The sequence below is a fragment of the Colletotrichum higginsianum genome, chromosome 1, assembly GCF_001672515.1.
Source record: "Colletotrichum higginsianum IMI 349063 chromosome 1, whole genome shotgun sequence".
Taxonomy (NCBI): Eukaryota; Fungi; Ascomycota; class Sordariomycetes; order Glomerellales; family Glomerellaceae; genus Colletotrichum; species Colletotrichum higginsianum.
This window is the reverse complement of record NC_030954.1, coordinates 2,192,347-2,217,512: the sequence shown is the minus strand read 5'-3', so window position 1 is coordinate 2,217,512 and position 25,166 is coordinate 2,192,347. Positions and strand designations below refer to the sequence as shown.

At 54.1% G+C, this 25,166-nt stretch overlaps 7 protein-coding genes across 7 annotated transcripts; 3 read left to right on the top strand and 4 right to left on the bottom strand.

The window, feature by feature from the left end:
* Positions 1–3,015: 3,015 nt before the first annotated feature.
* On the bottom strand, positions 3,016–4,661 carry CH63R_00684 (Integral membrane protein; the record flags this gene model as incomplete). The annotated part of the gene is made up of 2 exons (XM_018295659.1): positions 3,016–4,094; positions 4,148–4,661. 2 exons carry the CDS (start codon positions 4,659–4,661, stop codon positions 3,016–3,018), a joined length of 1,593 nt encoding a protein of 530 aa, XP_018164021.1.
* A 1,489-nt stretch (positions 4,662–6,150) lies between these two features.
* Positions 6,151–6,654, bottom strand: CH63R_00683 (uncharacterized protein; the record flags this gene model as incomplete). Its single annotated transcript, XM_018295658.1, has 1 exon — positions 6,151–6,654. One exon carries the CDS (start codon positions 6,652–6,654, stop codon positions 6,151–6,153), a length of 504 nt encoding a protein of 167 aa, XP_018164020.1.
* Positions 6,655–9,944: 3,290 nt separating this feature from the next.
* Positions 9,945–10,859, top strand: CH63R_00682 (uncharacterized protein; the record flags this gene model as incomplete). The annotated part of the gene is made up of 1 exon (XM_018295657.1): positions 9,945–10,859. One exon carries the CDS (start codon positions 9,945–9,947, stop codon positions 10,857–10,859), a length of 915 nt encoding a protein of 304 aa, XP_018164019.1.
* A 551-nt stretch (positions 10,860–11,410) lies between these two features.
* Positions 11,411–13,223, bottom strand: CH63R_00681 (Ubiquitin-conjugating enzyme; the record flags this gene model as incomplete). Its single annotated transcript, XM_018295656.1, has 9 exons — positions 11,411–11,420; positions 11,473–12,347; positions 12,407–12,575; positions 12,627–12,638; positions 12,693–12,789; positions 12,845–12,866; positions 12,923–13,017; positions 13,068–13,101; positions 13,191–13,223. The coding sequence occupies 9 exons, from the start codon at positions 13,221–13,223 to the stop codon at positions 11,411–11,413; spliced, it is 1,347 nt and encodes a 448-aa protein (XP_018164018.1).
* A 1,470-nt stretch (positions 13,224–14,693) lies between these two features.
* On the top strand, positions 14,694–16,029 carry CH63R_00680 (Replication factor C; the record flags this gene model as incomplete). The annotated part of the gene is made up of 4 exons (XM_018295655.1): positions 14,694–14,809; positions 14,874–14,952; positions 15,020–15,802; positions 15,856–16,029. The coding sequence occupies 4 exons, from the start codon at positions 14,694–14,696 to the stop codon at positions 16,027–16,029; spliced, it is 1,152 nt and encodes a 383-aa protein (XP_018164017.1).
* Positions 16,030–16,154: 125 nt separating this feature from the next.
* CH63R_00679 (uncharacterized protein) lies at positions 16,155–17,717 on the bottom strand (the record flags this gene model as incomplete). The annotated part of the gene is made up of 1 exon (XM_018295654.1): positions 16,155–17,717. The coding sequence occupies one exon, from the start codon at positions 17,715–17,717 to the stop codon at positions 16,155–16,157; it is 1,563 nt and encodes a 520-aa protein (XP_018164016.1).
* Positions 17,718–18,315: 598 nt separating this feature from the next.
* On the top strand, positions 18,316–24,999 carry CH63R_00678 (Sec63 Brl domain-containing protein; the record flags this gene model as incomplete). The annotated part of the gene is made up of 1 exon (XM_018295653.1): positions 18,316–24,999. One exon carries the CDS (start codon positions 18,316–18,318, stop codon positions 24,997–24,999), a length of 6,684 nt encoding a protein of 2,227 aa, XP_018164015.1.
* Positions 25,000–25,166: the final 167 nt, after the last annotated feature.

Below are 25,166 nucleotides of genomic sequence, written 5' to 3'. Positions count from 1 at the left end.
AGCTAGTCGCTGCTTTCCCAAGGGAGGGGGGTTGGGTTGGGTGTATGTGTCTCTGCTGTGAGGAAGGAAAAGCGAATTACCTCGAGGAATCGCGGGCATCCGATGAAGACACCCTAGGGTCTGTACTCGCACGTGGAAGGTGTGATATGTTTCTTCCTTTTCTTTTTCTTTGGCAGTCGAAGATTACCAGGTTGAGTAAAGAACAGTCTGCGTGAGTGAGGCAGGTGGTGGTGGATTGTACGGAATGGATAACCTGGCAGTGGCAGTACGGCGAGGCAAATGGTCGTCGTTCGGCCCGAGGGTCGAGATAGAGGTAGATACCTAGGATAAGGTAAGAAGCAGTCGTAACGATGCGAAGTTGCCGGGCAATCTAAATTGGGCCAGACAGGGCGACTCGGGATGGTTGCCCTACAGCTGGTGGTTCCTGCCGTCGACAAATGGCGGGCTATGACCGTGACTGAATGGCGGTTGGTGGCTTCAGCCCGAATGGGGTGAGATTCGACGTTGGGTTGTTCGAGAGAAGCAAGGGGTTTCAGTTTCGGAGAGATCGCAAGCAGGTAGGTACGCAGCAATACTACCTGCCGTACGGTGCGGGTGCGGAGCCGCTCAGGTACGAGACGAGACGACCTGGCAAGGGACGGTACATGTACTACGCCGCCGAGGTATTGAGCCACCAAACACGCGCAGTAGCAAGAGCAGCAGCATCAACAGCGCAGCAGCAACTGCAGCAACTGCGTGGCCAGCAGCAGGCAATGGAAGGGGTGGAGGGGGTTGAGAGTGGGTTGGCGAAGTGCGGCGGATAGGTGAGATTTGGCTTGGACGAGGTAGGTATGGAATACAGCGAGTCTTACTTTACTCCTGTCGTGCGTGGACCCTTGAAGATTGGCATTCGCCCTATCACCGGTCAGGGGCGCCGCTGACACTGCGACAGACCCCCTTGACCGTCCCCGCTTCAGCAGTATGGCACCTCGGACGAGGCAGGTACTCTGTACCGTGGCGTTACCACAGGCAGGTGCTGCGGGTGCTGCAGCCCAGGGCACGTACACGTACCCTCGTCCGTCGTCATCCTAATAGAAGGCTCGCTGAAGTCGAGTCGTTGTGTTGTACAGAGTACGGATCCTGTATCTTCTCTTTCTCCACCGATTGCGATAGAGAACAGAAAGTCAGATGCCAACCGACGTGGGTCTTATCAAACCATGGCGGGTGTGTTGACCCGAGTGACAATGTGTTCGTCAGTGAACCTTGGACATGAATGACAATCAAGGCGTCTGCCATTCTGCCATTTGAAGGCCATCATTAGCACGGCCACAACAAGGCTCAGCATGGCACGAGCATGGCTTCAAGGCTTGACACCACCTCCTCTCTGGGCTGTAGGGCGGCCATTCCGGGTTGAGCGTCCGGGGGGCCGAAAGGCATCCCAACCCCAAAGACCACGGAACGGTTATTAGGGACCTTGTCCCTGGCTTACCTTCCCTTGGGTTTCTTAGGCGCCGGCCCAAGGCACGATATCCACACTATTTTGGGGGTTCTAATCCTCTAGGTCCAGGGGTGCACCAGGTTTAGAGGACCCGTTGGGGGCTTTGCTTGACTCTTGAGTCGGATTCCTGGAGAGCGTCTCAGTTTTTCGGGGTCCTCTCGCTCGGCGTAAACTAGCTCTCGGAATGAAGGTACATAGCAGGCAGGGACCAAAAGGGAAGGCGTTGCCGTCATTGGGCCGTGTTTTAAAATAAGAGGGAGCACCTGGGGGTCCGGGGGGGGCTTTTGGACCGGTTCACGACACGAACTCGTACTTGCCCACTCTCCAAATATTCCAGGTCATTAAGGTATCTTTGTGCGGATACTCGCTCCGCTGTGCCCTCGCTGCGACAGCCAAAGAGGAGCTAACGTGTTCCTGAGTCTGAAGTAGACCCGGCCTAGTTTTCTCTTCGTGTTCACTTTCCTTGCATAGCATACACTCGTATTCTTTTTGCGGCTGCACTACTGCCTCTAATACGGGCTGGCAGAACCACAAGAAAACGACACGATGTCTCTTCTGTTTCCGTCGTATATCAGTGAGAATCATACGAAATTCCATTTCGTCGCACCTTTGCCCCACGTTGCGGATGAAGCAATGTACTCCATGTACGTACACATCAGACAATCTAAGGTTCAAAGTTCAGACGCCACCAACATGATGATGTGCAGCCCTTGGGTTTCATACATGGGACGAGTTTTCATCGGGCATTCGAACCTCAGCAGCAACCGTCCTTCTTGGCGGCTTACTTGTCCCGTGTCCCATCAAGCCCTTACGTTGGGATTGCGAGATCCGCTGCCATATCAACAGCAAGCATGCGCAGAGCAGCATGCCGCGTGAGCAACAACCGAAGTTTCACCAGAAGCTGTTCCCTGCCCCCGAAGGAAGCTTTTGCAACAAACAAGCAAAGCAAACCCCGCATGCAGGATCCCGTCGAAGCCAAGCTGCTAGTGAAAGTATCAATTTCTTCAACAAACAGCCTCCAAATCAAGATGGTCCGACTTCTAACGGCTGACCGGCCACTCTTTGCTTGTGAAATGCTCTTTCTCTCTGCCTGCGTCATTGTTCCCCTTTCTCTTAGGTCGAGTTGTTGCTGGGAGACGAATTGCTCGTGACGACGACGTGGCGCTCTTCAGGCGACAGACGTTCACACACTTATCCAAGCCACCCATCAAATCACTGACGTGCCTCTCTACGCGGCCAAAGCACACGGCTTGGGCTGCGAGTCAGTTCGCCATGCATTTTCAAAGTATTGCCCCAGACAATCTTCGGCATCGCCCCCGCAGGTCAAAAGTTTCTTAAAGTCATATCGCTCTCATCATTTCCTTTCCTAATTACTCATCGAACACGCTGCGATCAAACTGACCCAAGAAAATCCGCCTGTTATCCGTATGCAACCAACCAATCGACATGAGGGACATAAGAAAGAAGAGGAAGAAGACAATAGGAAAATACATAATCGGGTCTGAAATACAATGAAGCTAGCAATGGCTACTTGCTCTTCATGCATGGACCATCTGGCGAAGCCTCTTTTCGATCTTCTGGCGTCCTTCAAGTGTCTCCCACACATTATGAGGCGCTTTGTCGACAATATCCCAATGCTTCAAGTTCCTCGTCAAATGGCTGAGATCTCTCTGCTTGTCCTCCCATTCGCTATCCTTCCGGATGTTTTCGCCAGAGCTGATCAAGACCAGAGGCGCATCTGGGTATTGAATCGCCTTACTACTGATCACCTCTCGCTTGGTGAGAGTATCGGCCACAAGACTTTCCTGCAGCTTTGTGAAAAGATACTTTCCACCCTGTCTGGCAGATCGGCCCCAGACACGATCCGCGCTCGTTCGCCCTTTGAAAACGGCACCTGGCAGATGTTCGAGTCCGAGAGGGGAAAGAACGCCACGCAGCCAGTACATGAACCCTCTGCCTGAGTCCGAGATACGATGTAGGAGGTCTTCGTGGAGAGGATCGATGAGGAGGAGACCGTTAACCTCTCTGCCATGCCGAGAGGAGAAGATCTGAGAGTAGACGGAACCAATGCCGGCGCTCGCCAGGACCCAAGGACCGTGTTCGCCGGCTCGTGCGAGAGCCTCGCTCAACGCATCAGTTGCCATGCCGGCCGAGAGCGGACTAGGTGCAGTGTCGCTCCATCCGTACCCTGGGCGGTCGGCAAAGCAGTACCTCGAAATCGATCCATTCTTCAATGCATTTTGCGCGAACTGCCAGAGTCCGTTCTCAACTGGCAGGTCGCCGCCCTCAAATAAAACAGTAGGTAGCTTGGTGCCTGCGGCATCGGTGCCATTACCGTCGCAGTAAACATGGATCCGGTACTGGTCTCCGTCCACCCAGTACTGCTCACCCGGCGGGCCAAATCCAGCATCCAGAGATCGGAGAATGAGAGTGGCCGTGATCAAAACGATGACCACGGAGAGGATCACATAGGCCACGGTGGAGATGAGCACCTCGGTCCATTCCCAGACCGTACGTCTCGTCTCGACTCGGCCGGTCAAGCGCTCCTCTTCTTCTGCCTTGCCCCATTTCACGGTTCGGTCGCAAGTCAGTGCCCACAAGCTCATGAGGAAAGCCCCTAGGGTCGATTCGTCAATAACGAATTCATCTTGATTATGGAGCGTAACTTACAGACGACACTGGCAACCCCGACGCCCGTCTCTTCGTAGCGGTTCTTCTGCACGGCGAGGATGAGAATCATATCGACAAATAGCATGAAGGCCATGAAGATAGACAAAATGCGGACGGCCTTAGACGGTACGCCGAAGAAGACGAGGGTAAACAGTAGGGTAAAGAGTGCCAGACTCGAATAGCTGAAGGCTTGGAAGCCCGATCCGCGAGTGTGCATGCCAGGCGGCGTGACAAAAACGGAAACCAAAGTGAGAGTCCACCACGTAAAAGTAAGGGCTGTGAAGAGCACTGTTGCCCATCGCATCACCCGCACCGTCCAGAGATTGTACGGTGACACTGCTGGATCGTCAGGCGTCAGGAACTGCCTGTTGTCGCTGTCGAGTCGGTTCGGAAGCAGGCGGGTGTGTTCGTCGGGTCCCCGCGCCGGATACTCGTTTGACCCCCGTTCCTCGGGAGGTCCCTCCGGAGCATCATCATCGTCCTTCTTGTTTCTCGTGCCCCACAGTGAGGACATATTGCTTTGAGAACAACGATCGGTGTCGTCGTGGGCTTGGTCTATATCCCGAGTGCACCCTGGAAGCGGGCGCGGCTGTAAGTTGGAGGGGTATTATGGAAGATTGCTACCTTGACGGAAATGCTAATGGGACAGCCGTATAGAAGCAGTGGATGAAGAAAGCAGAAAAACAACCGAAGAACTCAAGGCGAAAACAGTCAACACCACCCAAGGATTGACAGACGTCTCAATGACGGCAGGGGTGCACAAAGCACACAAACCGCACCATCACAGACAGAACGAGAGGCCAGAGCTTCCTGCACCTGTGTGTGGTCATGTACGTCATTCAAAGCGGATTGGCACCCGTGCTGTCACCGAAAGCGGAAATACGGGCCCCGTGGCGCTGGCACCAGAGATCGCCGATTGGGCCAGCGGGTTGGGGGGCTACCCGCCGATTACGATATCCACTAGTCCGGAGTTAAGCTCCGGATAGCGCGTGGAGGGGAAAACAAGCACAGCTCAACCTCCGAGATGACCGTGGCAACTGTGGGAGCAGCTGAACAAGCGCGTCTGTATTCTGCAGCAAAATCAGGGATTAAGCACACACGATCATCGACCTGCTTCTAGCGCGAAAAGCTCGTCGTCAGACTACTGCACTGCATTGGGCAATCGATTGGGGTACAGCCATTCTCCACTGATAAGATTTCAGCTGGAGGGCCTGGGTCCTTGGCTTGAATCAAACAACTCACCATTCACTCACTCACTCACTAGGTATCTGTGGCGTACGTACCTCGACAAGACTGGTATTGCGCTTGGCTTCTGCGTCTCGCCATCTTAGCCTGACCACGATCTGATGGTAAATCACGGTGTCTCTCCACTCCGACCAAGGTCTTCTGCTCAATACGATAAATTCACAACAAGCGCGGCTACAGTTTGCCGTCACATCGTGAAGAGCCGTTGACCTCGATGACTATGGAATGAAAACGCCGAGAATAGTTATGGCCCCAAAATTTCGGGCCCATAGAAGTCCGGGTTTACAAAACGGGGATCTGCCCGTCATCGACGTTCTTGTTTGCTTGTCGGTTCCAGATCTACGTCCATGGGCCTGTAATCCCCACAGACGTCATGCTTGTTTACTCTGAACCAACATCAAGCCGCCCTTTGGCACATGAATGGGCTGTTTCTTTCGGCCACGATTAAGTAGAAAACTTTCAGCTTTCATCAGACTATAGTCTTCTAGTACTCGCTCAGGGCCGGCCTTTTGACCATTCATTTCTGTTTTGTGGCACTCCTCAAGTAACATCTGAAACTCCAACGTGGCTTCTGCTACGGGCTGGCAGCCCTGACGTCCAGAAGCGGGTATACTGCATAAGCGATACAAGCAAATCGTCATCATCTTCGTGGCTTCGTTTTGATTCATCACCTCCCCCATACTGACTGACACTGTCTCCACCTCAGAAAAGACCCGAGTAAAAATATTGCCCCCGAAAAGACACGGTCCCACAGGCGCCTACGCCCACGGCGCAATTGGGTTAACCTCCTTGCTGTTTGTGGACGACTCAGAAGAGATAGACTCCGAGGTTCTCTCGCACCCGCTGTACGCTCGGGGAAGCTTCTTGCGATTCGCAGCTCTCTTCTTGGCAAGAGTCTCGGGGTCAGGGCCACTAGATGGCTTGATGGCCTCCTCGGGAATTGCCCCTATGGGGGCGTGCAGCTTTGCGCTTGCGTTGGGGTCATTCATGGCAACCCCATGTCTGTGGAACTCCTGTTTTTTCAACTGTTTCCAGTCCTGAGAGGATGGCTCGCCGACACTGAACCAGTCCTTCAGTTGGTTCATCCAGCGGGGTTTCCCGTCCTTAGCCTTCTGCTTCTCCTCTGGTTTCGATTTCACTGTGTTTCCACTGATACTGGCAGCTGAGGTGCTGAAGTCGGATTGCTGCGACTGGTCTGACAACATACGTCTCGGAGGGGACATCCTCAAGTCCATCTCCGAGATTCTGCGTCTGAGACCCATTTCGTCTTCGCGGTTGTTGTTGTCGTCGTCGTCGTCGTCGTCAAGCTCAAGCAGCGTGCCCGGGTGATTGTCCTCTTCGTCTACAGCCAGACCAATTTTGTGCAGAGGTGTTCTCGTGTCGACAGCTGCCACACCTGAGCTGGATGCCGGTCGTGGTGAGCTAGGCGAGTGTGGATAGGCAGGCGACAGATCGGCAGATTTAGCGATTTTGTGCCGGAACTGAAGGCACTTTCTGGGAAATGCGTTCTTGAATGGACCACTGTTCGCAGTCCTAGACGATGTCCTAGAAGCCCGGGACAGTGATTCTTCACCGGGGTGCTGGTTTTGACTCGTATCTCTCGCGTTGTTGGAAGTCTGTCTGACCTGATGGACTTTCTTGTCTCGTTGTGGTGTTGAAAGTCCGAGAAGGCTTTTCCGTTTCTTCTTCTTCTCAGGAACCGGTCCCTAACCGTAGGCAAACGCCTCTAGTCCACTGATTGAAGTTGATGGCTCGGGATTTGCGAAAAGGAGGAGTTCTTCCCCTCGCAAGGGAATATAAGAGGAGGCCCAGGAAAAGGAGGTTTCGATGCCTCCACCTGGTCTGGAAGGTCGCGCCTTCGTGTGGGGGTTTTGAAAAGCGTCGTCAACAGGAGGGCGGCTGGCTGGTTGAGAAACCGGTTGTAGGAAGGTGTTTGGTGGGGTTTGGAGCGCTGCGGCCGGGTAGGAAAAATTGCGAATAGGCAGCAGTGGTGTTGATAAAGCGAGCGTGTCTTGGTGGTCTTCGGGGCCAGGAAGAGGAGGCAGATGTTTCTTCTCGTTATGACGTCGATGGAGAAGACGCATTGTTCTGTTCAAGTAGCGAGAATAAATCGCCTGTTGATCAAGCACCGATGCCGTGAGTGGATTGATTCGGACACGGTATTGATAGCGCAATCGAATGCTTTGGTAGGTGGGGGTGACTGGTATTACTCAATCGTCGCATAAGGTATTGGGAAGTAGGTATGTATAGAGGGTGAAAAGGGGAGAGGCAGTTGATAGCGATACAGACCAAGAAGTCGGGATTGAAAACTGGGAGTCGTGAGATTGTATATTCGATCAACTGTAAATACGGGAAAGGGGAAGTGGTGAGGACGATGCGGAAAGAGGAATAGAAGTAGACCAGATCGGCGAGCAGAAGGACCGGCCTCGTGGCAGCAGCGTGCGAGAAGGACGCCCTAGAGAGAATGAAAGAAAGAAAAAGCATGGGAAGGTCTTGGAAGCCATGCCTTCCTCAGGGGCCACGCCTTCCCCAGGGGCCACTCCTGGTAACTATCCAAGGAAGGAGTAGGGAGGACTGGCTTGAACGCACTTTCCCACAATTCCCCTTGGTGGACAGCCGTGCCTTGTCCATGCCTCTTGGCGTCCAGCTGCCCATCTCTTTAGCTCCTGCTTTGCGTGATGGAGAGCCAGACTCCTCGGCGATGACCTTCCCGGTACTGTCCGGTCTGCCGTACTCGCATCCTGAGTGGACGCCACCATGGGACTAGACGCACGCTAATGCCAACGTTGGTAGAGGTCGATATGACTTTCATTGTCTCGCCTCCTGAGTCTGGTGTCTCTCCTATCGATGTGGTACAGAGATCCCTGAGCCCTGATGGACGCCTTTCCCGATATCATCCACGGTCAGTGCCATGTCAGGGATGGGGAGGGCATTGGCCGGCCGAAACGATATTGGCACTCTCTGTGATGTATCGCAGGAGGCAGGAGCATGTCTCAGAGGGGAATATTGACAATGGCGCAGCAAAACGCTGCTAACCAGCCGACGGTGTCGTGTCTCGTCCTTTGTTAGCCTGCCGGGATGCTGTTGAAGTACACGCCGGCTCTCCCGAGTCCCTGGGTCAAAACCAAGATCCATATTCAAGCACCTAAACAAGCTTACCGTATCGAGGCTCAGCGTTCTTTGTCCGGAAACCCAACAGACTGGAAGTTGGCTTTGAACGGCAGTTGTCAAGCTCAAAGGTGGAAGAAATTTGATCCTCTCTAGCGACTTGGAGAGAGAGAGAGAGAGAGAGAAAAATACCACACCATCACCACGTCTCATGGGACCTGGTGGCCTGTTCGGGCCGGCGACGAGAAGAATTCCTGATTTGTACTAGGATACCAAGGCCCAATTTTTTCTTCCAAAAATCAATAGTTTGCTATTGTATATCGGTTGATTAAAAAGGAAGGAAGGAAGAAACAACGACAAGAAGAAGAAAAGTAGATCCCATGTGACTCTCAAGCTGTAGCCCCACAGCCGAAGCACATCGGATTCCAGCCTGGAGATCCCGATGACTGATTCTTGTTGGCTGCATTTACATCCATCACTGTAGTGCGCCGGGTTTACGGACGAGTTAACTGTGCATTGTGGAAAGCGTGTGGGCAAATTACGGACGTACGGCAGACCACCGTTCGGAGGGAAATCTGAAAGGTGAAAGGAAAAACCTTAATCGTAGCGGCGGATCCCCGACGTCATTCCCAGAACATCGAGATGTGAACAATACGCTCTTTCTGCGAGTTGAACTCAATGTTTATGCTCATGATGATCCATTCCGGAGTCGCTTCAGCGTCGCTGATTCCGCCCTTTGCTTAACCACATTTATCCTAGAGTCTTGGCTGGGAAAGAGGACTTTGGCCAATCATTCTCATCACCCCCTGGCTGAGAAGCGGGGCATCTGGTACGTGCAATCGCAACCGCAGTTGCAAGGAACCCGTCACTTCGGCTCTGGGGATTAGATCTTGACATCTCGCAGCCGCGCTTTTCTCGAATAGCACTTCCCGGCGGCGAACGTCCGTCCATCCGGCTGTCGACCTCTTATAACCCGGCTTGTAGCTAGCATCGACCTTTGCAGTTTTAGTTGGGCCTAATAGGGATGACAACAAACAAACGACGTCATTTTCACGCCCGATGTCAAAAGAACCCGTTAACATGTCCGATGGCTTGTGTTATCCGGCCGACCAGTCGTCCGAACTATCGCGACGCGACTTTGTGTTGGAAACAAAATTCCATGGGTCCCACCCGACCCTGAGTTGAGCTGAAAGCAGCTGCTTCTGCTCGCGCTAGCGACCACGACGCTGACAAAGTTGCCGAGAAATCCGCACGCGAGAGGTGCGCACGGTGCACTTGGAGCTCCGATCCCCCTGCTCTGCCACTTTTCCCCTCCTTGGTGCTAACCCCACCAAAGGAGGACATGCCAACCTCCGATGCTCGATTCTACCGCTTACACACCCACCACGAACAAACAAACCACCACGATCCTCCTTTTGTGAGGAAGTCGCCAGCGTCGCCCACCATGCCTGGCCTTACAATATCCACAGATTCGATCTCTCCACGTTCCTCAAACGCCCCGGCGACAGCGACAGCGACAGCTCCACCGCCATCTACGTCTGTGGCCGACGCCGCGACACCTGCCACGACGTCCACGGCCGGCGCAACAAACCCTCCAGTGCACCAGACCCCTCCGCGCACCTCCCGCTCCTCGTCCCCCGCCCGGCCCCCCGTCAGCCCCATAACCCCGACCCTCCCCCCGGCCCGCTTGTCCGACCCCGTGGCACCCTTCGCCGTTGATCGTCCGGTCCTTACTCACATCTCCCAGCCGCCGACTGCGGCCGCTATTCCCCCGCCGCGCCCGGACCCCATCGACTTCGACTCCAATCCGGATGTCTTGGCCCTCAAATCGGCCATCTCCATCCTGCAGATGCAATCGAGGAAGGCGACCGCCGATATTCAGGCGCTCAGTGCTGCAAAGAATGCCGCCGTGGAGAATCCCACTGCCTTTCTCGCCGACCTCGGAGCAGGCAAGGTGCATACGCAAGGCGACAGGCTGTTCCCCGAGTCCGACTCCGATTCGGACGATGGGGCGGAGGGCAAGAAAGCTGGCCAGGAGGCTGGAGAGGGCAGCGCTAGGCAAGAGAAGGCAAGGGCGCAGCTGCAGCCTTGGGAAACTTTGCCTAAACCCCAGAATGTGGTGCGCTGTCCACCCATTAACTGGTCACAATATGCTGTTGTCGGCGAGTCTCTCGACAAGATTCACGCAGACCAAATGGCGCGACCAAGTCAGGGCGCGCCGGCTACTTTGGGGCCAAATGGGTCATATGAGTTCAAGGGGGATTCTGGAGGCAACCAGACGCCCTTCATAGGCGTTGCGGCTCCTTATAATCCTGGGAAGGACAAGATCGACAAGAAGGCGAAAGGAGGCAAGCGGTAGATGTGATGTTATTTTGGCCAAGGGTGTCTTCGACTGCCCGCCCCGAAGGAAGAACAGCATCCTGCAGACGGATGTACGTATGATTGATGCTTTGTTAAGGAGTCATGAGGTTACGACTTGGTACCAGGTTGCATGGACAGGTTGGCGTTTCGGTGAACATAGGCTCCGGCCACATGGGAAGAACTTGTCATCATGAATGCCATTGTTTAAGACCTTTTCTCGAAATGCAACATTTCGTGCCAGGATTTTGAAGAGAGCGTCTTTCGTTGCGTCATTAATCGAGGTATCTACTGGAGTCTAACGGGCCAATCCCCTAACCCGTTCCTGGTATGCTTGATTCCCATGCCGTAAACGCCGTCCAGTCTCTCAAAGACCGAGGTGAACCCAGGTAAAACCAAAGCCAACTTTATCGGCCACAGTCGCTCCGCCTAAGAGTGAAGGCTGGCTTATGTACTGAAGCCGTGTCATATACACACAGATATTGTGTGCTTGTGTAATTCGTTTGCAATCTGACACTTCCGGCATGTAAAATTACAATGCCCAGAACAACATCAGAAATCGCTACAAAAATCAGTTCCAAAGCAAACAATGTGGCCGTGGGGTTGTCACTTACTCCATGCTTTGCTGCACCGATCTGCGAAGTCGACGGTTGTAGTTCTTGCGTCCATCGGCGCCTCCCCAGTAGAGTTTATGGGCTTCGGGGTTCACCAGAGTTCTAGGGTCGTAGGCTGGATCCTCTTCCTCCAGTGCAGTGAAGATGGCTTCGATGTGAGAACGCACATCGTCTTTTCTTAGCGAACTGGGGAAGTAGCAGGTTGTTCCATCCTCCGAGATGCGATGATGGAAAATGCGTGTGTGAAACTTGACGCGGGGTTGCTCTTCAGGGAACCTCGGGCTGAAATGAACCTTGATACGGAAGAGACCGCCGTCAAGATTCGTCATAGGTCGTCCAAAATAGGTAATGACCCATACGAAAGGGTTGTTGTCTTCCAACTGAACGTCATGAGGAATGTCCTGGCGTTTGAATGTTTGCACCACTTGCTGGTACTGGTGTCGCAGGTTGACAGAAACCGTCATCTCCTTCTCATTCGCAACCTGGCCCTCCACGGCCCATTTAAGAAGCTCGTTGTCGAGGGCGGCCTTGACGTTGCGAAGACGTCTTTCCAGCTCAGTGTAATTGAATTTGCCATCCATGGCGTTGCTAGCGCCTTCAAACGGCATCCGTACGAAGGCTTGATGGTCTTTCACTTCGGTCTTGGCCTTTTGGATGGCGAGCAGGTAGTTGTCGTAGTACCAAAGGAACCTCCGTTTACACAAGTCTTTGAAGGGCTCGAAAGGCACGTTCGTGTCGTCCATGTCCTCGGTGTCCATCTCGAGCTGTTCTCCGTCTGCCGCGGACTGCTGGGCAATCGCGTTGCCATTGGGGGTCAAGCCCAAGTACTCTTCCATACGTTGAATGACGGAGATCCGAAGAGTCTCATGACGGATCTGGGTATCAAAGTCAGTTCCGTTCGTGATCCACCACTACATGCACCGAGTAAGTCTACCTTCTGAACGTAGTCCTTCTGGTTCTTCTTGTCCGATGCATCATTGGCCTCCTCGAAACCAGGTTCGTTCTCGTAAGGATTGCCTGACATCAGGCTCTGAATGGAGATGAGGATGGACTCAAGGCCTTGCGCCGCGGACCATTCTTCGCCACGCTCTCCACGCCAGGTTCTACGTGCTGTTAGCCGGATGTTTTATGGCAAGCCTAGCGCATCGTTGTACCCAAGAATTGACCTGCAGAGGTGTTAGCGATCCATAGGTAAGCACGAGACGTCCATGTAAACCCACAAGCAAACCTTGCCGGACGAGTATATGTTGGGGTTGAATCGGCATCGTCCTCCGTTCGTCGTAATTCCGTTGACACTAGGAGACTTGCGGGGATATTCTGCTCTTATGTCAGTCCCGAGACTGAGACATCGCCAATAATAACGGAAACAGACCCTTGTTGAACCTGATTGCAAACTGGATATAGATTAGCATGTTGCCAAAACGGCATGACCTCTAGACAGATTGTGTACCTCGAAGAACCCGAACTCGTAGGGAGTGTCGTGAGGGCCGATAATCAAGGCCTTGACGTTGCGAACATCGACGTCGCGGCAAGCGACAGCCAAAGCTGCCAGTCTGTCAGCTTAGGTCTTCGGTCAGAGGATATGGGAGTCGTACAGAGATCCGACGTTCGCTGGATGTCACTCAACTCCTAGTTTGCGGGAGACAATGTCAGCCTTGCGACTTCAACCCCTCATTCCAAGGTGGGAAGGAGGATGGGCGGGGTGGGACGGAGGCTACCTTAGTGATGCGAATGATGGACTGATCCGCCATGGCGACGGATGGGTTGAGCACTTCGTGGCTCCCGTGGCGATCGGTCGCGCGGTTCTTTTGGTTTGGAGGTGCTCTAAGTAAACGGGCGTGCGGTCGCTTGCCTCCTGTGAAGTTGTTGATGGGAAACCGAGCAAGTGGACGCGGACGCGGCCTGAGAGCCTGATGGAGGCGAATTCCGGACAGTGAACCGACTTCTGCAGACGGCTACAATGCGACTTCTGTTGGTGGTGGTCGGTCGGTTGGTCGGTTTGGTTGTTGGTGGCTGCCTCGCTGGTAGAAGTAGTCGGGGTGGGAAGCCGCCAACCGATGGGATGGACGCTGGAACGCTGGGACGCTGGGACACTGGGACGGAGTAGCTTTAGGCGTCCAGAAAGGTCGAGCAACGAAGCAGCGGCACTAATAAATCGGTAGTTTGGCGGGGCAGGAGGGGTAATTTTTAGTGTGTAGTGATGCATACGAACCGCTGCGGTGTGGTACATAGCTTGGCCTCTTTGAACTTCGTAGCCCAGCACGATCCGATCCCTCTCCCTCCTTCCCCGTCCCCGACCGAGCAGCCCCCCACAACGACTGACTTTGGTCTGGGCTTGTGAATCGATGCTTTGCACCTCGAAGAGAGAGACCTGCCAGACCTGCCAATCTCTCTAGGCGTCTTTAACGAGACATCCCACGCCAGGTACTTATTATATTGGGGACACCCAGTCGCACTGGAGTACCAGGGTATAGAACTAATTTTGTGTGGCCATCATTTCCTCATGCATGTTTCCTTGCCGCCCTTAGCCGTCCATGGTTTTCACACCTCATACCGTATTGCTTGTGACAATCCGTTTGGCCTTTGGCCATATTGACACTAGGGTCCAGTAAGATGAAGCGGCATGTAGATGAGATTTAATCAAACACACTATTTCTTGTTTCAATTCTTCATACAAGTTCATTGTACATAATTGAGCTTTGACTCTCAGCGCGAGCCCTGTGTCAAGAATCTAAGGCCACCTGAGAACCCTCTCATGCATGAATGCGACAATGTGTGGGAACGAATAGATGCTGCACAGAACACTATCCAGGTTTTGGGACAGCATGGTCCAGGAACAAAACAGATCCCTTAAAACTCATGGTAATTCAACTTCTGGATTCATTTCTGAGATTTTATTTTGCGTATTTGTTTGCACACGAAAATGCGTTTAGAAGTTTCGTGTCTTTGACGCTTGAGAGGCTCAGCTGCCATGGGTGGGGTGGGGCAAACGCCGTGGGGTTTCGTCGAGACGCGGATTAGGATTGACCCCCCTGTCGGTCGACCGAGAAAGCTCCAACACGCGTCCACTCCACGGTCAGCAGCGCGTCTGGCACTTTAATTGAATTTACTCGGTCGTCACTCTTGCACCAAACGAAGGCACAGGACAACCACGATTGACCCGATTGAAGCCAGCACGACACGTCCAGAGCCTTGCACCAACCCGTCAATTTCGTCTCCTTATGGCGAGTTTCTTCGATCTCAAGGCCCGAAAGGCGGCCGCTGCGAACGGGACCGCGGTCCAAAAACAGGATAAATCTGCGCAACCACCGAGGGCGCAGCCGTGGGTTGAGAAATAGTTCGTGTCGTCTGTCCAAGACCCCTGAGTTGCCACATTACCGAATGCTGATCTGTTAAATCAGCCGTCCAAAGACTCTCGGCGATGTCACAGCACAAGATCACACTGTCACGGTCTTGCAGAGAACGCTCCAAGCCTCTAACGTACAACCGCCCTTTGCGAATTTACAGCTCTGGCCTCTGTAAGCAGCTAGCTGACCTGGAGACATAGCTCCCTCACATGCTCTTCTACGGACCGCCCGGCACGGGAAAGACGTCGACAGTCCTGGCCTTGGCCAAGGAGCTCTACGGTCCGGAAATGATGAAGTCGCGAGTGCTCGAGCTCAATGCCTCCGATGAACGTGGAATATCCATCGTCCGTGAGAAGGTGAAGGACTTTGCTCGCATGCAGTTGACGAACCCGACGAACGATTACAAGAAGCGATATCCTTGTCCGCCCTTCAAGATCATCATTCTCGACGAGGCCGATTCGATGACCCAGGATGCGCAGAGCGCCCTTCGCCGAACCATGGAGACATACAGCAAAATCACGCGGTTCTGCCTCATCTGCAATTATGTCACGCGTATCATCGACCCTCTTGCCAGTCGTTGCAGCAAGTTTCGCTTCAAGAGCTTAGATCAGGGCAACGCCAAGAAGAGACTTGAGGACATTGCCGAGAACGAGGGCGTGCAGCTGGAAGACGGCGCCCTAGATGCACTCATCAAGTGTAGCGAGGGTGACTTGCGAAAAGCCATCACATTCCTACAAAGCGCAGCGCGACTCGTGGGTGCTGGCGATAAGGACGCCTCCAGGGACGACGCCATGGATATCGACAAGAAGCCTGTCACGGTCAAGATCATCGAGGATATTGCTGGCGTCATCCCCGAGAACACCATCGACGAGCTCGTCAGTTCCATACGTCCGCAGGGACCTGGCGATACATACCAGAACGTGGCAAAGGTGGTTGAAAACATGGTTGCCGATGGCTGGAGTGCCGGACAGGTCGTTACTCAGGTGAGCTGCCTTTTGCTGCGGTATCGAGGCCCACGTACTCACCAAGTGCACAGCTCTACCAAGCCATCGTCTACGACGAGACGGTTCCCGATGTTCAGAAAAACAAAATCGTTCTCATCTTCTCCGAGGTTGACAAGAGACTTGTCGATGGCGCGGACGAGCACTTGTCCATCCTTGATCTTGCTTTGAGGATATCAGGGGTCATGAGTGGCCGGAGCAACAACTAAGCAACCACGGTTGTGATGAGTGGATTTGACGGGGGGGAAACGGATGGCGTCCGGATCTGGACAGTATAGGCGTTGATAATGGCAAAAGGCAACCGTACAGGGTATATACCACATTCAGGCTTTCTTCAAGTATGATCTTCTTGACCGATGAGACCAAGTTTTCCATCAACAGCAGACCAGATGTCGTCAGGTTTGGCCGTTGATCCCTTTCTCTGATGCGTGGCATGCTTCCTTGCACCGCCCTTGTTGGCTGATCCTTGTCCCAGCCAAATATCTTCCTCTGTCGCATCTCCCACCGCCTCTCTTTCGGGCACCTGGCGTCCTTGACCCAGCAGTCTATCAATTTCCTGAAGCGCCGCCATGGAGCTTTCTAGCGCGACCTGGCCTTCCTCGATCTTCTCCGCCACTACTTCCAAAGTCGCAATCTTTGCCGAGTCCGCCGCGGACACCCAAGGCTTGACGCTATCCGAAGACATCGACTTCTCAGAAACGACGGCGGAGAAGTCCTCTCCAAAACTAGACTTGGGTCTGCTTGTGCCAGACATCGGGTGCCTTGGGAGAAGTTGGCTTTCCTCGGCCAGATGGTCCAGCGCCTGCCGGGTCTCCTTGGCCTGCTTGACTAGGATGTTGTGAACATGTGATTTTTGGGCAATCATGCCCTTTTGCTCTCGCGACAGGGAAAGGAGCTTGTCGAGGTAGGGTACAAGGAGGTGGGCAGTGGGTGCTAGCGTTATGCTGTGGCTCTGACCAGAGCTGAGTGTGTTCTCTTTGCCGGGTTTCAGGACCGGCTGTCTTTGCTCAGAGATGACGCTGAGCACCGTCTTCCTCGCCGCAGTGTACCTTCTGTACTTGTCCTTGATCTCGGCCAAATGTCGGTCGATAGTCTCTTGTTCAGACCGAGAATTGAAACCGTTCCTCTGGGACGACGTATTGTCTTCCGACTCCCCTGACACTTTACTAAGCTCCGCCTCGATCCAGTTGATCAGCTCCGTCCTGGTTGCGTCCAGGGCATGTGCTTTCGCCTCGTCGCTGACTTGGCCAGCCAGCGACATTGTACTTTGTCGAACATCCGCCAAAAGCTGCTCTTCACGCTTCAGAAGCAGCTTGGCCCTGAGGACGACCTTTTCCAGCTGACCAGCCAGCCCGCCCAGGTCCGTTTTGGCTGTGCTGGCACTAACTGCAAAGCCGCTCACCACATCCTTGGGGACATTTGGCAGAGCTGGCGAGTTTCTGAATATGTCCTCCAGATCGAGAAAGTCCGAAGATGCTGCAGGCTGGCGCACTAATAGGTCCAGATATTTATGCACCGCCTGGAGACGTCGGCGTTTCTGTCCCAGTTTGACGAGAGCAACATGCTCTTCGACCTGATCTCTAGAATCGAGATTCTTGTGCAGGGATGGAGCTGCCGTCGTCGTCTCATCTCTCGTGTTCTTGTATTCGTTGCGAGCCTTGAGGTTTGCATCTAGGGCTCTAAGATACTCCTTTTGCAGGCCCCTAACCTCTTGCGTCGGCGTAACTCTGCATAATGCATCGGCAAGCGAGAGTGGCTCCCGTATCATTGATGAATGACCACAAGCTTGAAGATGAAGAGCTAGGGCGCGTCGAATGTACGCCACTTGCTCCCGTGGTTTGATGTAAGGCTCGAGTGATGCCTGAACCTTCTGTATTGACGTAGGAACTGGGTCCATGTTGCTTGCTGCCTACGGCCAAGCCATGTAGCGTATAACTGATATCGACGTAAGAACGCGTCTACGTTGGTTTGCCTATTATGACACCGAGATGGCCTTGGTCGTTCGCGTGTTGACAATCGGTTACCTGAACGGAGAGTGGTGGTTTAGGGTGGTTTAGGGTGGTGTGGATTGGTTTGTTCTCAGTGGACCACCCTGTGTCAATGTGCAGCAGACAGCGTCACGTGCTGCTATCTGGCTGAGCTGGGGGAGTCACTAGCGCGTTTACCGCTTAGCGCCATATTGTTCGGTTTTGCCATTACAAGCAGCAGATGAAATTTGTTCCGCGCGACAGGCGTCGAAGACATCGATACACGCCTCCGCCCAATTCAACCACTCAGCGAAACCCGTCTTATTGAGTTACTTAAACACCGAATCAAAAACAGTTCCATCCTTAATTTCTGGACGGATGAGCTAGGCTTCGAGGCGAATACGGCGTTTCCAAGAGGTTGAAGATTCGGCGCAAGCCGCTCGTTTGCTGTCGCTCGACGAGCTCCTCCACCACTTCGAGATCCAGGCGCAAACGATACGATACGATACCCACAAACACACAGCCAACATGTCGAATCAGGACCAACACCGCGATGTCTCCCAGTACAAGTACTCGGCCATGTCCAACCTGGTTCTCCAGGCGGACCGTCGGTTTGTATCGAGACGAAATGATGAGGCCACGGGCGATCCCGAGTCTCTTGCCGGCAAGTTAAGTATCCGCGACATGGGAGCACGCGTCGCTCGCGAAACCGCACCGAAGCAGAAAAAGCCTACTGGTCTTCCCGATGTTGAACGCGGAAAGCTGCAGGAGGGCGAGGACGTGCTCGCGCGCGAGCAGCGAAAGAAGAAAAGCGAGACGGCGCAACCGAGAGGTGCTGGTGTCCTGGGAACTGGAGACCTGCTTGTCGAGGGCATCCGATATCGCCCGCGCACGCCCGCGACACGAGCGATATTCGAGTTGATACTGAAGATCGTGTCTGACAACCTCGGCGACGTCCCCCAGACCGCAGTGATCAGCGCTGCCGACGTGACCCTGGAGTTCCTCAAGGACGACGACCTGAAGGACACGGAGAAAAAGAGGGAGATTGATGATCTCTTGGGGGTTTCAATGAGCGCAAAGGAGTTCAACGAGCTCGTAAACCTTGGAAAGAAGATCACAGATTACGATGCGCAGGACGAGGATGAAGATATGGACGACAATGCGGCCGACGCCGACGGAGACGAACTGGATGAGAGACAGGGTGTCGCAGTCGTCTTCGAAGATTCTGACGATGAAGAGGGCGGCATTGTCAACGAGGTCAGGGAAGAGTCATCTGAAGACGAAGGCGTGGACGACGAGGACGAGGACCGACCTGCCGTCGACGCCAATGACGCGGAGGAAATGGATGACGACGCCATGGTTATCGATTCGGCCCCCGAAAAGCAACCGCAGGATGCAAAACAGTCGAAGACAGTCCCTGCCAGAGATATAGATGCATTCTGGCTGCAACGACAAATCGGAAAGCTGTATGCCGATTCCCACGAGCAGCACGACAAGACCACGGACGCGCTGCGCATTCTCTCCGGTGAGCCTGATGAGCAGGGCGGAGACGAGAAATCACTCCGAGAAGTTGAAAACGATCTCATGGAGTTATTCGACTACGAGCACCACGAATTGGTGCAACTCCTTATCGAAAACAGGGAGAAGGTGGTTTGGCTTACTCGCCACTCCAGGGCCGAGACGGACGAGCAACGAGCTGTGATCGAGCGCGAGATGGCCTCGGAAGGCCTTCAGTGGATCCTGAACGAGAAGTTTGGAAAGAAAACGGACGATCAGAAGGGGCGCAAGATGGAAATCAAAATGGACCTTGACGCAGCGTCATCTCTCGCAAATGCACCACCCGCAGAGTCAGAGCGTCCTCAGGGACTAGTGGGCGGCCTGCAACCACGAAAACTTATCAACCTGGAAAACCTGGTGTTTGACCAGGGAAACCACTTGATGAGCAACCCCAAGGTCAGGCTGCCTGAGGGCTCAACAAAGCGCACCTTCAAGGGCTACGAGGAAATCCACGTTCCCGCACCCAAGAAGCGTAGCGACCCTAGTGACACCCTCGTTCCGATTGTCGATATGCCGGAATGGTCACGCTTGCCGTTCGGCACCACCAAATCTCTCAACAAGATCCAGTCCAAGTGCTACCCGACAGCATTTGGAGACGACGGCAACATGCTCATTTGCGCCCCCACGGGTAGTGGCAAGACAAACGTGGCCATGCTCACCATTCTGCGAGAACTCGGCAAGAACCGCAACCCCGAGACCGGTGACATTGATCTGGATGCCTTCAAGATCGTGTACATCGCGCCTTTGAAAGCGTTGGTGCAGGAGCAGGTTGGCAACTTTGGCAAGCGACTCGAGCCCTACGGTGTGAAGGTCTCCGAGTTGACGGGTGACCGACAGCTCACGAAGCAGCAAATCGCAGAGACCCAGATCATCGTCACCACTCCCGAAAAGTGGGACGTCATCACGAGAAAGGCTACTGATCTCACCTACACTAACCTCGTGCGGCTTGTCATCATTGACGAGATCCACTTGCTCCACGACGACCGTGGCCCCGTCCTCGAGAGCATCGTGAGCAGGACCATCAGGAAGACCGAGCAGACCGGAGAGCCCGTTCGTTTGGTTGGCCTGTCTGCCACGCTGCCAAACTACAAAGACGTTGCCAGCTTCCTGCGCGTTGACATCAACACCGGCCTTTTCCACTTTGATGGCAGTTTCCGTCCATGCCCCCTGCGCCAGGAATTCATTGGCGTTACGGATCGCAAGGCCATTAAGCAACTGAAGACCATGAACGATGTCACTTATAACAAAGTCATCGAGCATGTTGGGGCCAACAGAAACCAAATGCTCATCTTCGTCCACTCGCGAAAAGAGACGGCCAAGACGGCGCGTTACATCAGAGACAAGGCTCTGGAGATGGACACAATCAACCAGATCCTTCGCCACGACGCCGGAAGTCGCGAGGTCCTCAACGAAGCCGCCAGCCAAGCCACCGACAAGGATCTCAAGGATATTCTGCCTTACGGTTTCGGTATCCATCACGCCGGCATGAACCGTATCGACCGTACCGACGTCGAGGACTTGTTCGCTCGAGGTGCCATCCAAGTCCTTGTGTGCACGGCTACCCTTGCTTGGGGTGTCAACTTGCCAGCTCACACCGTTATCATCAAGGGCACATCGGTCTATTCCCCCGAAAAGGGTAGCTGGGTGGAGCTCAGCCCACAAGACGTGCTGCAGATGCTCGGCCGTGCTGGTCGTCCGCAATTCGACACATACGGCGAGGGCATTATCATCACAACCCAAAACGAGATTCAGTATTACCTCTCGCTTCTAAATCAGCAACTACCGATTGAGAGTCAGTTTGTCAGTAAGCTTGTGGACAATCTGAACGCAGAGGTTGTGCTGGGCAACGTCAGGAGTAGAGATGAGGGCGTGGAATGGCTTGGCTACACGTACCTGTTCGTGCGTATGCTGCGGTCTCCGGGTCTCTATCAAGTTGGGGCAGAGTACGAAGACGATGAAGCTCTAGAACAAAAGCGGGTCGATCTCATTCACTCCGCGGCGTCAGTGCTCAGGAAGTCAAACCTTGTCAAGTACGACGAGAAAACCGGCAAGCTCCAGTCAACGGAGCTTGGCCGCATCGCGTCACACTACTACATCACTCACGGCTCTATGGAAACTTACAACAACCTCATTCAGCCATCGATCACCACCATTGAGCTTTTCAGGGTCTTCTCTCTTAGCGCAGAGTTTAAATACATCCCTGTGCGCCAGGATGAGAAACTGGAGCTCGCGAAGCTGTTGGGCAGAGTTCCCATCCCGGTCAAGGAGAGCATCGAAGAGCCACACGCCAAGATCAACGTGCTGCTGCAAGCCTACATCTCCCGACTCAAGTTGGATGGCCTTGCTCTCATGGCTGACATGGTGTACGTCACACAGTCTGCTGGCCGCATCCTCCGAGCCATCTTCGAAATCACCATGAAGAAAGGCTGGGCATCTGTGGCCAAGACTGCCCTGGATCTTTGCAAGATGGCCGAGAAGCGTATGTGGCCGACAATGTCGCCTCTTCGTCAGTTTCCCGGCTGCCCGAGAGATATCGTGCAGAAGTCGGAGAGAATCGAGGTGTCCTGGAGCAACTATTTCGATCTCGACCCTCCGCGCATGGGAGAGCTGCTCGGTATGCCCAAAGCTGGCAGGACTGTCTGTAGTCTGGTGGCCAAGTTCCCCAGAGTCGAGGTCCAGGCCCAAGTCCAACCGTTGACCAGGTCCATGCTCCGAGTTGAGCTGAGCATTTCCCCCAACTTCGAATGGGACGCTGAGGTCCACGGTCCTGCGGAGAGTTTCTGGATTTTTGTGGAAGACTGTGACGGAGAGGACATTCTTTTCAGTGACCAATTCCTGCTGCGCAAGGAATATGCAGAAGCCGAGTCGAATGAGCACATTGTCGACTTCACCGTGCCCATCACGGAACCAATGCCCCCTAACTACTTCATCTCCGTCATCTCGGACCGCTGGATGCACTCCGAAACGAGACTGCCGGTTTCGTTCCACAAGTTAATCCTTCCCGAGAGATTTCCGCCTCACACCGAGCTCCTTGAGCTTCAGCCGCTACCGGTTGCTGCTTTGAAGGCCAAGGAGTACGCGAAGCTGTACCCCGACTGGGATCACTTCAATCGCATCCAGACACAGACTTTTAATTCCTTGTACAATACCGACCAGAACGTGTTCGTTGGTGCACCGACCGGTAGTGGCAAGACTGTGTGCGCAGAGTTTGCTCTTCTGCGCCATTGGGCCAAGCCAGACGCTGGCCGCGCTGTTTACATCGCCCCTTTCCAGGAGCTGGTTGACGTGCGGTTGGACGACTGGCAGAAGAGACTGGGTGGTCTCCGCGGCGGCAAGACGATTGAGAAGCTCACAGGAGAGACCACCACCGATCTGAAGATACTGGAACGCAGCGACTTGGTCCTTGCTACACCCATCCAGTGGGATGTGCTTTCTCGCCAGTGGAAGCGTCGCAAGAACGTCTCGACCGTTGAGCTTTTCATCGCAGACGAGGTTCATCTGCTGGGCAACCAAATGGGCTACGTCTATGAAATCATTGTTTCGCGGATGCACTACATCAGGACTCAGACCGAGCTCCCGATGAGAATTATCGCACTTGGCGTCTCCCTCGCGAACGCTCGCGACCTCGGAGAGTGGATTGACGCGAAGAAGCACGACATCTACAATTTCAGCCCCCACGTCCGCCCGGTCCCGCTTGAGCTTCATATCCAGTCCTACACCAACCCTCATTTCCCTTCGCTGATGCTTTCCATGGCGAAGCCAACTTACCTAGCCATTACCCAGATGTCCGCAGACAAGCCGGCCATTGTGTTCGTTCCGAGCCGAAAGCAGACACGAGCTACGACACGCGATTTGCTGACCGCCGCCTTCATGGACGACGACGAAGACCGTTTTCTGCACGCCGAGGTTGAGCAGATGCGCCCTCTCCTCGACCGCGTCAGCGAGGAGGCCCTAGCCGAGGCCCTTTCGCACGGCGTTGGATACTACCACGAGGCCCTCAGCCTGAGCGACAAGCGCATCGTCAAGCACTTGTACGAGCACGGAGCCATCCAAGTCCTGGTTGCTTCTCGTGACGTTTGCTGGGAGCTCAACAGCACTGCTCACCTTGTCGTGGTCATGGGCACGCAGTATTTCGAGGGCCGGGAGCACCGTTACGTCGACTACTCTTTGAGCGAGATATTGCACATGTTTGGCAAGGCTCTACGCGCCTCTAAAGATGGTAGAGGCAGAGGTGTTCTCATGCTCCCGGCAGCTAAGCGAGACTTTTACAAGAAGTTTCTGAACGAGGCCCTCCCTGTCGAGTCTCATCTGCATAACTACCTTCACGATGCATTCGTGACCGAGATCAGCACCAAGATGATTGAGTCCGGAGACGATGCCATCAACTGGACGACCTTCACCTACTTCTACCGACGTCTCCTCGCCAACCCTAGTTTCTACAGCCTTACCAGCACCACGCAGGACGGTCTTAGTGACTATATGTCTGAATTGATCCAGACGACCCTCCAGGAGTTGAGCGATTCGAAGATCATCGAGCTTGATGAGGACGATGGCTCGGTGGCGCCGCAGAACGCGGCGATGATCGCCGCCTACTACAATATTTCCTACATCACGATGCAGACCTTCCTTCTGTCACTTAGTGCTAAGACAAAACTTAAGGGTGTCCTCGAAATCATCACGTCAGCTACCGAGTTCGAGGCCATTCAGATCAGGAGGCACGAGGAAGGCATCCTTCGCCGCATCTACGACCGCATTCCTGTCAAGATGGCCGAGCCTGTGTATGACTCGGCGCATTTCAAGGCCTTCGTCCTTCTCCAAGCACACTTCTCCAGGATGCAGCTGCCAATTGATTTGGCCAAGGATCAAGAGGTTATCATTTCCAAGGTTCTCAGTCTTCTGAGCGCCACGGTCGATATTCTTTCTTCCGACGGTCACCTCAATGCCATGAACGCCATGGAAATGTCACAGATGGTTGTGCAGGCAATGTGGGACCGTGACAGCCCCTTGAAGCAGATCCCTCACTTCACACCCGAGGTTGTGAAGGTGGCAAACGAGTTTGGGTATGTGCTATCCCCGTCCATAATCCTACGTGAAGCTAACCTCGAAATCTCCCGCAGCGTCAAGGACATTTTTGACTTCATGGAGGCCATGAACCCAGACGAGAACCCGGACTACGCCAAGCTGGTTAAGCGTCTCGGCCTCTCGCAAAAGCAGCTGGGCGAGGCCGCCGCTTTTACCAATGACAAGTACCCCGACATCGAGCTCGAGCACAGTATATTGGACGAAGACGACATTCGAGCCAACGAACCGGCGTACCTCAGCGTGCAGATTCAACGACAGGTGGATGAAGACGACGACTTTGACCCGAGTGTGCACGCGCCGTTCTATCCTGCCAAGAAGTTGGAGAACTGGTGGCTCGTGGTCGGCGAAGAGGCGACAAAGAACTTGCTGGCCATCAAACGCGTCACGATCGGGCGTGAGCTCAAGGTCAGGTTGGAGTTTACGGTGCCGACGGCTGGTAAGCACAACCTCAAGCTGTTCCTAATGAGCGACAGCTACGTCGGAGTGGACCAAGAACGCGAGTTTTCCATCACGGCCGCGGAGGGCATGGACGTGGACGACAGCGACGAAGATGAAGAAGAAGACGAGGAATAGACGGCTCGGACGATAGCGGAGCCATCTCGTCCGTACGATACCTCAAATGTGTACTATATCGATCGGGAAGAGGGATTGGAGGATAATAGACAGATTTTCGGCCAAAGTTGGTTCTACTCCCCGTTACCCGACACTCACAGGCGACTCTTCTCCTCTTTGGACAGGGT